The sequence below is a fragment of the Stegostoma tigrinum genome, unplaced genomic scaffold (assembly GCF_030684315.1).
Source record: "Stegostoma tigrinum isolate sSteTig4 unplaced genomic scaffold, sSteTig4.hap1 scaffold_53, whole genome shotgun sequence".
NCBI classification, from domain to species: Eukaryota; Metazoa; Chordata; class Chondrichthyes; order Orectolobiformes; family Stegostomatidae; genus Stegostoma; species Stegostoma tigrinum.
The window spans coordinates 1,317,559-1,331,348 of record NW_026728461.1 but is presented as its reverse complement, the minus strand read 5'-3'; the positions used below and the strand labels follow the sequence as shown (position 1 = coordinate 1,331,348).

Sequence of the window (13,790 nt, the reverse complement as noted above, 5' to 3'; positions counted from 1 at the left end):
GTGACTAGATATGTTACGTGGGTTTGTCTTCCTGAGGGTGGAGTTAGTGGAACCGAAAAAGTTGTCTCCCTCACAGCGTTTGTGACAAAAGATTTGCATCGTTCCTTGGCGGCCTTTCAACAGAAGAATATTCAGAGATTTCACGAATGGTAAGAATGTAACTTCTTTCACTTCTCTTTATCTCACTTTTTCCAACAATTGGAAAATAGATTTTAGAAATAACATCGAGCTGATGAAGTGTGAAAAGAATAATAATTCCAAGCAGTGGTGGGAGTTGGTCAGTGAGGTGGGAGGAGTGGATAGGTGGGAGAGAAGGCGGACAGGTCATGGAGGCGGGGATGAGGGGAGGAACGAGTCTTGGGATGAGGCTGGCGGGTGGGGAGATTTTGAGGGTGGCCAAGTCCACATTGAGGCTATTGAGTTGGAATCTCCCGAGGCGGAATATGAGGTGCTGCTCCTCCAGTTTCTGGGTGGTTTGGTTGTGACACTGGAAGAGGCCCAGGATGGACATGTCATTCAGGGATTGGGAGGGGGAGTTGAAGTGATGCAATGATTTGGATATGAAAATAGAAGGTGTGGTTAGTAAGTTTCCCAATGATTGAAGGTGTAGTAGCCAGCCCACAAGGTCACCTCAGAATACAATGGGGCATTGACAAGGGCCAATAAACTGAGGACTGGCAGATGGTGTTGAGCTTAGACAAATGTGAGGTGCTACATTTTGGAAAGACAAATCAGGGCAGCACGTTTACACTGAAGGTTGTGGGGAGTGTTGCTTAATAAAGAGACGCTGGAGTGCAGTTTCGTAGTTCCATCAAAGTACAGCCACCGGTCGAAAGGATATGAAGGAGACATTTGGTGTGCTCGCCTTTATCGGTCATTGCATTGAGTATAGGAGTTGGGAGATCACTTAGCAGCCATGTAGGACGTTGATTCGGCTGCTTTTGGAATACTGCAATCGATTTTGGTCTCCTTGCGAGAGGAAGGATGTAGGCGCAACATTGAGGGCTGAGGGGCCTGTTCTGCGCTGTATTGTTGTATGTTGTAAACTTGAAAGGGTTCAGAGAAGATCTACAAGGATGTTACGAGCACCAGAGGTTGGAGGTATACCGTGGGCTTGAACAGGCAGCTATTTCTTGGAACTTTGGAGTTCAGGGCTGACCAGAAAGAAGTTTATACAATTACGAGGGACGTGGATAGAGCGAACAGCCAAGATCTTTTCCCCGGGTTGCTGGAATCCAAAACTGGAGGGAATAGGTTAAAAATGAGAGAGGGAAGATTTAAAATGGACCGGATTTTTTTCATAGTGGTGCATGTATGGAGTGAGCTGCCAGAGGAAGTGGTGGAGGCTTGTACGTTTAAAAGGCATGTGGATGGGTATATGAATAGGATGGGTTGAGAGGAATATGGGCCAAATGCTGGCAAATGGGACTAAATTAATTTAGGATATCTGGTCAACATAGACAAATTGGGCCAAAGGATCTGTTTCCCGACTGTACATGTCTCTGATTCTAAGTGTCTTTTTTCTTAACCACGTGGCCACAATTAGAAAAACTTGAATCAGGATTTGGGAATGTGACAATTCTAATTGGATCTGTTTGATGAAATTAACTCTGTAGGTAATGGTGGTTGAATTATGATTTGTCAAATTTGAGTTTATTGCAGCATCTTATAGAATAGAGGAAACACATGTAATCAAAATTGAAAATCAAAACTTGGTAAAATTTTGCATTGGAAATACATGACAAGCCATTGGAGGAGATTCATGACCATTGCATTCAAGTGAGAACAACAAATGCGATTCAGTGACTCAGTGAAACGGGATGCAGTGACTCAGTGAAACTGGATGCAGTGACTGTGTGAACTGGGATGCAGTGACTGAGGGTAATGGGATGCAGTGATTGACGGTAATGGGATGCAGTGACTGAGTGAAATACGATGCAGTGACTGAGGGTAATGGGAGGCAGTGACTGAGTGCAATGGGAGGCAGTGACTGAGTGTAATGGGATGCAGTGACTGACAGTCATGGGATGCAGTGTCTGAGGGAAATGGGATGCAGTGACTGAGTGAAATAGGATGCAGTGACTGCGGGAAATGGGTTGTAGTGACTGCGGGAAATGGGTTGTAGTGACTGAGGGAAATGGGATACAGTGACTGATGGAAATGGGATGCAGTGACTGATGGAAATGGGATTCGTTGACTGATGGAAAGGAGATGCAGTGACTGTGGGAAATGGCATGCTGTGTCTGAGGGTAATGGATTGCAGTGACTGAGGGGAATGGGATGCCGAGACTGATTGAACTGGGTTGCAGTGACTGAGTAAACTGGGATGCTGTGACTATGTCTAATGGGATGCAGTGACTGAGTGAAATGGGATCCAGTGTCTGTGGGAAATGGGTTGCAGTGTCTGAGTGAAATGGGATGCAGTGACTGAGTGAAATGGGCTGCAGTGAATGTGTGAACTGGGATGCAGTGACTCATGGAGATGGGATGCTGTGACTGAGTGAAATGGGATGCAGTGACTGAGGGTAATGGGAGGCAGTGACTGAGGGAAAGGTGATTCCGTGTATTTGGGAAATGGGATGCGGTGACTGTGGCGAATGGGATGCAGTGACTGAGGGAGATGGAATGCAGTGACTGAGTGAAATGGGATGCTGTGACTGAGGTTAATGGGATGCAGTGACTGAGGGAAAGGAGATGCAGTGACTGTGGGAAATGGCATGCTGTGACTGAGAGAAATGGCATGCTGTGACTGACGGTTTTGGGATGCAGTGACTCTTAAATGGGATGCAGTGACTGCGTGAAGTGGGCTGCAGTGACTGTGCGAAATGTGTTGCAGTGACAGTGAAATGGGATGCAGTGACTGAGGAAAGGAGATGCACTGACTGTGGGAAAAGGGGTGCTGTGACTGAGGGAAATGGGATGCAGTGTCTGAGTGCAATGGGATGCAGTGAATGAGTGAAATGCGCTGCCCTTACTGAATGAAATGGGATGCAGTAACGGAGGAAAGGAGATGCGGTGACTGTGGGAAATAGCATGCTGTGTCTGAGGGGAATGGGATGCAGTGACTGTGGAAATGGGCCGCAGGGACAGAGTGAAATGGGCAGCAGTGACTTCGTGAAATGGGCTGCAGTGACTGAGGAAAGGAGATGCAGTGACTGTCTGAAATGGGACGCAGTGACTGAGTGAAATGCGATGCAGTGACTGAGTGAAATGCGATGCAGTGACTGAGTGAAATGCGATGCAGTGAGTGCGTGAAATGGGACGCAGTGACTGTGTGAAATGGGACGCAGTGACTCAGTGAAATGTGATTCAGTCACTGTGTGAAATGTGATGCAGCCATTGAGTGAAATAGGATGCAGTGACTGAGGGACATGCGATGCAGTGACTGAGGGACATGCGATGCAGTGACTGAGGGACATGCGATGCAGTGACTTAGGGACATGCGATGCAGTGACTTAGGGACATGGGATGCAGTGACACACGGACATGGGATGCAGTGACACACGGACATGGGATGCAGTGACTGCGTGAAGTGGAATGCAGTGACTGAGTGAAATGCGATGCAGTCACTGAGTGCAATGTGATGCAGTGACTGCTTGAAATGGGATGCATCACTGAGTGCAATGGGATGCAGTGACTGGGTGAAATGGGATGCAGTGACTGGGTGAAATGGGATGCAGTGACTGATGGAAATTGGATGCAGTGACAGAGTGACATGAGCTGCAGTGTCTGATCGAAATGGGATGCAGTGACTGAGGGAAATGGGATGCAGTGAGTGTGGGAAATTGAATTCATCGTCTGTGAGATACGGGAAACAGTGACTGATGGAAATGTGATGCAGTGATTGTGGTGAAGGAGACGCAGTGATTGAGTAAATGGGATGCAGTGACTGAGTGAAATGTGATGCAGTGACTGAGGGAAATGGGATGCAATCACTGAGTGAATTGTGATGCAGAGACTGAGGGAAAGGAGATGCTGTGATGATGGGAAATGGGATGCAGTGAGTGTGGGAAATTGAATGCAGTGTCTGTGAGATAAGGGAAACAGTGACTGATGGAAATGGGATGCAGTGACTATGGTGAAGGAGATGCAGTGATTGAGTTTAATGGGATGCAGTGACTGAGTAAAATACGATGCAGTGACTGAGTGAAATGTGATGCTGTGACTGCATGAAATGGGATGCAGTGACTGTGGTGAAGGAGATGCAGTGACTGAGGGAAAGAAGATGCAGTGACTGAGGGAAATGGGATGCAGTGACTGAGTGAAATGCGATGCAGTGACTGAGTGAAATGGGATGCAGTGACTGAGTGAAATGGGATGCAGTGACTGTGGGAAATGGGATGCAGTGAAAGTGGGAAATGGGTTGCAGTGACTGTGGGAAATCGGATGCAGTGACTGAGTGAAATGGGATGCAGTGACTGAGAGAAATGGGACGCAGTGACTGAGTGAAATGGGACGCAGTGACTGAGTGAAATGTGGTGCAGTCACTGAGTGAAATGTGGTGCAGTCACTGAGTGAAATGGGATGCAGTGACTGAGGGAAATGACATGCAGTGACTGAGGGTAATGAGACGTTGTGACTGAGTGAAATGAGATGCAGTGACTGAGTGAAATGGGATGCAGTGACTGAGTGAAATGGGATGCACTGGCTGCGTGAAATGGGATGCACTGGCTGCGTGAAATGCGATGCAGTGACTGAGGGAAATGGAATGCAGTGACTGACTGAAATGGGAGGCAGTGACTGAGTGAAGTGGGAGGCAGTGACTGAGTGAAGTGGGAGGCAGTGACTGAGTGAAATGTGGTGCAGTGACTGAGTGAAATGTGGTGCAGTGACTGAGTGAAATGTGGTGCAGTCACTGAGGGAAATGAGACGCAGTGAAAGTGGGAAATGGGTTGCAGTGACTGTGGGAAATGGGATGCAGTGACTGAGGGAAATGGGATGCAGTGACTGAGGAAATGGGATGCAGTGACTGCGTGAAATTGGATGCAGTGAATGAGTGAAGTGAGATGCAGTGACTGAGTGAAACGGGACGCAGTGACAGAGTGGAATGCATTGCAGTGACTGATGGGAATTGAATGCAGTGACTGATGGAAATTGAATGCAGTGATTGATGGAAATTGAATGCAGTGACTGCGTGAAATGGGATGCAATGACTGCGTGAAATGGGATGCAGTGACTGCGTGAAATGGGATGCCGTGACTGAGGGAAATGGGATGCCGCGACTTTGGGTAATGGGATGCAGTGAGTGTAGGAAACGAGATGAAGTGACTGTGTGAAATGTGATGCTGTGACTGCGTGAAATGGGATGCAGTGACTGCGGGAAATGGGATGCAGTGACTGAGTGAAATGGGATGCAGTGACTGTGGGAAATGGGATGCAGTGATTGAGTGAAGTGAGATGCAGTGACTGATGGAAATTGAATGCAGTGTCTGATGCAAATGGGATGCAGTGACTGTGTGAAATGGGATGCAATGACTGTGTGAAGTGGGATGCAGTGTGTGAAGGAAATGGGATGCAGTGACTGAGGGAAATGGGATGCAGTGACTGAGGGAAATGGGATGCAGTGACTGAGGTAAAAAGGATGCAGTGACTGAGTGAAATTCGATGCATTGACTCCGTGAAATGGGTTGCAGTGAGTGAGGGAAATGCTATGCAGTGACAGATTGGAATGCGATGCATTGACTGTTAAATGGGCTGCAGGGACTGTGGGAAATGGGATGCACTGACTGAGGGGAATGGGATGCAGTAACTGAGTGAACTGGGATGCAGTGACTGAGTGAAATGGGATGCAGTGACTGATTGAACGGGGATGCAGTGACTGATTCAACGGGGATGCAGCGACTGATTCAACGGGGATGCAGTGACTGAGTGACCTGGGATGCAGTGAGTGAGGTTCATGGGAAGCAGTGAGTGAGGTTCATGGGAAGCAGTGACTGAGGGTCATGGGAAGCAGTGACTGAGGGTCATGGGAAGCGGTGACTGAGGGAAATGGATGCACTGTCTCAGTTGAATAGGATTCACTGTCTCCGCTAAATAGGATGTAGTGACTGAGTCAAATGCAATGCTGTGACTGAGTGAACTGGGATGCAATGACTGAGTGAATATGATAAAGTGGCTCAGGGAAATGGGATGCAATGACTGAGTGAAATGGGATGCAGTGGCTGAGTGAAATGGGATGCAGTGACTGAGTGAAATGGGATGCAGTGACTGAGGGTAAGTAGATGCAGTGACTGTGGGAAATGGAACGCTGTTACAGAGGGTAATGGGATGCACTGTCTCAGTTGAATGAGATTCACTGTCTCAGTTAAATGGGATGCAGTGACTGCGTGAAATGAGATGCAGTGACTGAGGGAAATGAGATGCAGTGACTGAGGGAAATGAGATGCACCGTCTCAGTTCAATGAGATTCACTGTCTCAGTTAAATGGGATACAGTGACTGAGGAAAATGGGATGCGCTGACTGAGTGAAATGGGATGCTGTGACTGAGGGAAAGGAGACGCAGTGATTGTGGGAAATGGGTTGCAGTTACTGTGTGAAATGGGTTGCAGTGACTGAGGAAAATGGGAAGCAGTGATTGAATGAAATGGGATGCAGTCACTGAGTGAAATTTGATGCAGTGACTGAGTGAAATGGGATGCAGTGACAGAGTGAAATGGGATGCAGTGACAGAGTGAAATGGGATGCAGTGACTGAGTGAAATGGGATGCAGTGACTGAGTGAAATGGGATGTTGTGACTGAGTGAAATGGGACGCAGTGACCAAGGGAAATAGGATGCAGTGACTGATTGAAATGGGAGGTAGTGACTGACTGAAATGGGACGGAGTGACTGCGTGAATTGGGAGGCAGTGACTGAGTGAAATGAGATGCAGTGACGGACTGAAATGGGAGGCAGTGACTGTGCGAAGTGGGAGGCCGTGACTGTGCGAAGTGGGAGGCCGTGACTGAGTGAAGTGGGAGGCCGTGACTGAGTGAAGTGGGAGGCAGTGACTGAGTGAAGTGAGATGCAGTGACTGAGTGAAATGGCAGGCAGTGACTGAGTGAAATGGGAGGAAGTGACTGTCGGAAATGAGATGCAGTGACTGAGTGAAATGGGATGTAGTTACTGAGTGAAATGGGATGCAGTGACTGAGTGGAATGGCATGCAGTGACTGAGGGTCATGGGAAGCGGTGACTGAGTGAAATGGGATGCGGTGACTGAGGGAAATAGGATGCACTGACTGTGGGAAATAGGTTGCAGTGACTGTGGGAAATGGGTTGCAGTGACTGAATGAAATGGAATGCTCTGACTGAGTGAACTGGGACGCAGTGACTGTGTGAAATGGGATGCCATGACTGAGTGAAATGGGATGCAGTGACTGAGTGTAATGGGATTTAGTGACTGAGTGTAATGGGATGCATTCTCCTGAGTGTAATGGGATGCAGTCTCCTGAGTGCAATGGGATGCAGTGACTGAGTGTAATGGGATGCAGTGACTGAGGGTAATGTGATGCAGCGACTGAGTGAAGTGGGCTGCAGTAACTGAAGGAAAAGAGATGCAGTGACTGTGGGAAATGGGTTGCAGTGACTTTAGGAATTGGGTTGCACTGACTGAGGGAAATGGGACGCAGTGGCTGACGTAATGGGAAGGAGTGAATGAGGTAACAGGGATGCAGTGCCTGACGGGCCTTGGGGTGCAGTGACTGAGTGAAGTGGGTTGCAGTGACTGAGGAAAATGGGATGCAGTGACTGTGGGAAGTGGGATGCAGTGACTGAGGTAAGTGGTATGTAGTGACTAATGGAATTGGAGTGCAGTGACCGCATCAGATTTGGTCCTGGGTCATGAGCCTGGCCAGGTGTTAGATTTGGAAGTAGGTGATCACCTTGGTGATAGCGATCACAATTCTAAGATAATAAAATGCCAACCTCAGCGATCACAATTCTGTTATGTTTACTTTAGTGATGGAAAGGTGTAGGTGTACACCACTGGGCAAGAGTTATATCTGGGGGAAAGGCAATTACGATGAGATTTGGCAAGATTTTGGGAGCATAGGATGGGGAAGGAAACTGCAAGGGATGGGCACAATAGAAATGTGGAGCTTATTCAAGGAAAAGTTCCTGTGTGTCCTAGATAAGTATGTACCTGTCAGGCCGGGAGGAAGCTGCAGAGCGCGGGAGCCGTGGTTTACGAAGGAAGTGGAATCTCTGGTCAAGAGGAAGCAGAAGGCTTCTGTTACTATAAGATGTGATTGCTCAGTTCGGGTGCTTGAGGGTTACAAGGTAGCCAGGAAAGACCGAAAGAGAGAGCTCAGAAGAGCCAGGAGGAGACTTGAGAAGTTGTTGGCGGATAGGATCAGGGTAAACCATAAGGTTTTCTATCGGTATTTAAGAAATAAAAGAATGAGAAAAGTAAGAATAGTCCCAATCAAGGATAGTAGTGGGAAGTTGTGTGTGGAGTCAGATGAGATAGGGGAAGCGCTAAATGAATATTTTTCAACAGTATTCACTCGAGAAAACGACAATGTTGTCGAGGAGAATACAGAGATACAGGCTACTGGACTAGGTGGGATTGAGGTTCACAAGGAAGAGGTATTTGAAATCCTACAGAGGGTGAAGATAGCTATGACCCCTGGGCCAGATGGGATTTATCCTCGGATCCTTGGGGAATCCAGGGAGGAGATTGCCGAGCCTTTGGCATTGATCTTTAACTCGTCATTGTCTGCAGGAATAGTGCCAGATGACTGGAGGATAGCAATTGTGGTTCTCCTGTTCAAGAAGGGGAGTAGAGACAACCCTGGTAATTATCGGCCAGTGAGCCTGACCTCAGTTGTTGGTAAAGTGTTGGAAAAGGTTCTAAGGGACAGGATTTATAATCATCTAGAAAAGAATAAATTGATTAGGGATAGTCAGCACAGTTTTGTGAAGGGTAGGTCGTGCCTCACAAACCTTATTGAGTTCTTTGAGAAGGTGACCAAACAGGTAGATGAGAGTAAACCGGTTGATGTGGAGTATATGGATTTCAGCAAGGCGTTCGAGAAGGTTCCCCATAACAGACTATTGTACAAAATGCAGAGGAATGGAATTGTGGGAGATATAGCAGTTTGGATCTGGACAACTGCACAATATTCAATGAACGTTCATGTCTCCACTTTGGTTCAAATGAAGACATGACTTCAACCAGTGCAGGTATCCAGTGAATGCCACTGACTCAATTTTCCATTCCTCTGCTTCACACCACATTCAATCAGAAGTTGCCTTGGTGGAAATGACAGATTGCACTTTCCTTCCTTTTCAAGCTCAGTGTCTCTGATCATATTTGTGGTCAATCCTGAAAGAGGTTACGAGAAGTGTGGCATGACGAAAAGTAAACTGAGCCGAAGTGTGCAGCTGTTTGACAGCACTGTCATCCAGATGTTGCATTACTTTGCTGATGATTGAGAATACATTGAGGTCATAATTGGTCAGGGCAATTTGTCTGCCGATTGCGTGACACGTCATCTTTCTCTGAAATGTGAGTGTTGCAAGTGTTTAAAAATGTACTGGAGAACATTTACTGTTGGTGTGGTGAATTGGGGCACATTGTTCCAGTACAGTTTGTGGGATGCTGCCAGGTGCCATGGCATTTGCAGTATCCGGAACATTCAGTCTTGTCATTGCATGAAATAATTTGAATTGCGTGTAAGTTAAGATCTGTGATGCCTCCTCAGGATGAGGGCAAGAAGATCATCCAGACTGGTGAATGGTTTCATCTGCTCCTACACCTTTTGTTCATAACATCTTGTAATAACTGCCATGTAGCCTGATGAGAAACTAAAGCTCATCTTGATTCATTTGCATTCGAAGGTGCCTATTTTTCCCAAACAAAAGGACCCATCACTGAGCGGGAAGTATGGAGAATGTTGTAGACATCAGTGGTGAGATAATGCTGGATCTTGACCAGCAAAACCACTGTTGTGTTGGTGAAATGCAAACAAAAATCTATATGATGTAAACTTTATTGTCAGCTAATCCCTTTGTCAAATGACAGATTCTGATGTTGGTTCCTGGAAAGCCTCCATTGTTGGAGGACGAGAAGCCGTATCCAATTGAAGCAGCACAGGCTTCTGCGATGACTGTGGAAACCATTGCTTATGCCTTGCTTCAAGCATTGTCAAGGAATGACATTGACTACGCAACACCGATTGCGAGGTGGCCAACGATGCAACAGAACTATGGTGGTGGATTTCACTCGACGCAGGTAAATGCTTGAGATCACAACAACAGGCATTCAGATATTTCCATTGATCATGTTACTAACTGGTGGTTGTTGCAGTTTGCAATCAAACTGGACACTGCATTTTCATCTGCAGGTTTGGTGCATTAGCACAAATTCCAGTTCTTCAATGGTGTTAATCCTTGGTTAAATTCTTACATGCACTTTGCCTGCGCATCACTTTTCCTCTTGGCATTGTCCTTGAAAACTATCTGTTTCTGTAAACCTTCACTTACTTGTTATAGGATCATTGAGGGACAGCATAATAGAGTGCGGTGGCAATGGAACAGACCCTTCAGCAAATTGTATGTGCCCTCACAAGATGCAAGTCCCGAACTATTCTCATCACATTTCCCAGCACTCGACCCAGAGCCTTGTATGCCTTGGCATCGCAAATGCCCAATCAAAGACTTGTTAAATGTTATCACGGTTTCTGCCTCTACCACCCACACAGTCGGTGCGTTCCACATTCTCACCACAGTTTGGGTGCAAAAACAAGTAAGCTTCCTCAAGAGATAGTAGGAACTTGCCAATGCTGGAGAATCTGAGAGAACAAGGTGTAGAACTGGATGAACACAGCGGGCCGAGCAGCATCAGAGAAGCAAGAAAGCTGACGTTTCGGGTCGAGACCCTTCTTCAAAAATGGGGGAGGAGAAGGGGATTCTGAAAAAAATAGGGGGAAGTGGGGAGGCAGATAGAAGATTGGTAAAGGAGAAGTTAAGTGAACTGTCCTGTGCTGTCCACTCACTGTCCCCTGCTCCAGAATCATAGAATAAGAGAATTCTCCAGATTTAGACCATAAGGCCATGAGACATAGGAGTGGAGGTAAGGCCATTCGGCCCATCAAGTCCACTTCACCATTTAAATCATGGCTGATGGGCATTTCCACACCACTTCCCTGCACTCTCCGCGTAGCCCTTGATTCCTTTTGAGATCAAGAATTTGTCGATCTCTGCCTTGAAGGCGTCCAACATCCCGGCCTGCACTGCACTCTGCGGCAATGAATTCCACAAGCCCACCACTTTCTGCCTGAAGAAATGTCGTCTGATTTCAGTTTTAAATTGATCCCCTCGAATTATAAGGCTGTGCCCACGGGTCCTCGTCTCCCCTGCTAACGGAAACAACCTCCTAGCGTCCACCTCTTCTAAACCATACATTATCTTGTAAGTTTTTATGAGTTCTCCCCTCAACCTTCTAAACTGCAGTGAGTGCAATCCCAGGACCCTCAGCCATTCATCATAGGTTAAGCCTACCATTCCAGGGATCATCCGTGTGAATTGAACAAGCACTTCATTCCATTGTGTCTGTAACCACTGAAGCCACACTAAGTTCACATTCGGCTCATGTTTTTGCAATAGGCCCGTTGCCATGAATGTTATTTCATTTTAAGTGCTGTACCAACCCTTTTTCTTTAATGTGAAAAGATTATCCACCACCTCAACTAAAGTCCCAGACAATGAATTCCAAACACCCAGCACCTTCTGGGTGTCTTTTCTTTCCTGAAATTCCTTCTGAGCCTTTTAGCTTAAATGTATGTACCTCTTCCCCCCCGCACCCCCGTGACCTCCCACCCCATGAATGGTCGTTCTGCTTCCCTCGCCTAGACCCATCAGAATGCAAACCATTTTTTCAGGACCTTCTTCAACCTTCTCTATTCGGAAGAAAACAAGCCAACCTTATCCAGATAAAACAGTGATGCTGCCTGGCCTGCAGTGTTCCTCCAGCTCCACGCTGTGTTATCTCAGACTCCAGCATTGACAGTTCCTGTTATCTCAAACTTATCCAGACTCTCCATCGAGTTAAAATGCTTCACCCCCTCAGAACATCCTGATGAATGTCCTCCACACATGCTCAAATGCAATCACCTCTCTTCTATAATGAAGAGACCATTAGAACATAGAACATTACAGCGCAGTACAGGCCGTTCGGCCCTCGATGTTGCGCCGACCTGTCATACCGATCTGAAGCCCATCTAACCTACACGATTCCACGTACGTCCATGTGCTTATCCAATGACGACTCAAATGTACCGAAAGTTGGCGAATCTACTACCGTTGCAAGCAAAGCGTTCCATTCCCTGACTACTCTCTGAGTAAAGAAAGCGCAATGTCCAGTTTAGAATAACAAGCTCACAAGAGAGATGACCTGGTTTTGGATATCACTCGGGACCACAGACTCAGAGAAAAAGCAAGACGACTCTGCGATTTGATGTAGAAACTGCTGACACTCCGAAGCCTGCAGCCCTCCTCCAATTCTCAAGTCAAAAGTCTGTCAATGACGGTGCAGCTCCAACAACACTGAAAACAATCTTGAGTCTAGGCCAAAGCAGCCCCTTGATTGGCACCGTATCCATTCTCTCCACAGCCAACCCCAAGAGACAATAATGTGTCCCTGTACAAGATGCACTGCCACATTTTTTACCCACTATTCTGACACACACCTTTCCAGACTTAGAAACCTCATCTTCAAGGGCAAGGACATCAGACATGGTAGCACTAACCCCAGTAAAATTCACCTCCAAGCTACTCACAAACTTATTTGGAAATGAATGGTTGTTACTGAGTCAATCTTCGTAATCTCTTTTGGAACAGCATTGTGGGTCTCTGTACAGCAACATGAAGCTGTTCAAGAAGTCAGTTCATGCTGGACAATCAGCAACAGCTATGTCTCATTAAAGAATAAACAAATCGGAAAGAAATCCATCTGAGAGTCACAGGCAAATGGGTACTTTTTTTGTTCACTCAGCAGATTGTGGGCTATACCAATTTTGAAAATTACAAATGAAGCTTTTGTTTGGGTGGGTATTGACAGCAGCTGCCCCCAAAATAAAAAGAAAATGGGAACTGTAGATGCTGGCGAATCCAAGATAACAAAGTGTGGAGCTGGATGAACACAGCAGGCCAAGCAGCATCTCAGGAACACAAAAGCTGACATTTCGGGCCGAGACCCTTCATCAGAAAAGAGGGAGAAGGAGACGGTTCTGAAATAAACAGGGAGAGGGGGAAGGCAGATTGAAGATGGACAGAGGGGAAGATAGGTGCAGAGGAGACAGACGAGCAATAAGGAAGGAGAGGATCAAATATGAAGGTTGGCTAGCTAGTCATATTAGAAATCACAGTGAAAGCTTCTTTCAATACATAAGAAACAAACATGAGGCAAAAGTACACAGTGGGCCGCTCCAAATTGATGCTGGAAGGCTAGTGATGGGAGATAAGGAAGTAGCTGAAGGACTTAATAAGTACTTTGCGTCAGTCTTCACCGTGGAAGACATGAGTAGTATGCCAACACTTAGGGAGAGTCAGGGGGCAAAGTTGAGTATGGTAGGCATTACAAAAGAGAAAGTGCTAGAAAAGCTAAAAGGTCTAAAAATTGCTAAATCTCCTGGCCCCGAAGGGCTACATCCGAGAGTTCTGAGGAAGGTGGCTGAGGAAATAGCAGAGGCTTTGGATGTGATCTTTCAAAAGTCCCTGGAGTCAGGGTAAGTCCCAGATGATTGGAAAATTGCAGTTGTAACCCCCTTGTTTAAGAAAGGATCAAGGCAAAAGGTGGAAAATTACAGG

General features: G+C 46.7%; 1 protein-coding gene across 1 annotated transcript in view; it reads left to right on the top strand.

Moving 5' to 3' along the window:
- The window catches only part of LOC132208758 (complement C5-like), a 47,579-nt gene extending 37,250 nt beyond the window's left edge, over positions 1-10,329 (top strand). Inside the window, exon 3 of the mRNA XM_059644132.1 lies at positions 10,006-10,329. Within this exon, the coding sequence (XP_059500115.1) occupies positions 10,006-10,227 (222 nt within the window). The 3' untranslated portion in view covers positions 10,228-10,329. The remainder of the gene's footprint in view (positions 1-10,005) is intronic.
- The last annotated feature ends 3,461 nt before the right edge of the window (positions 10,330-13,790 follow it).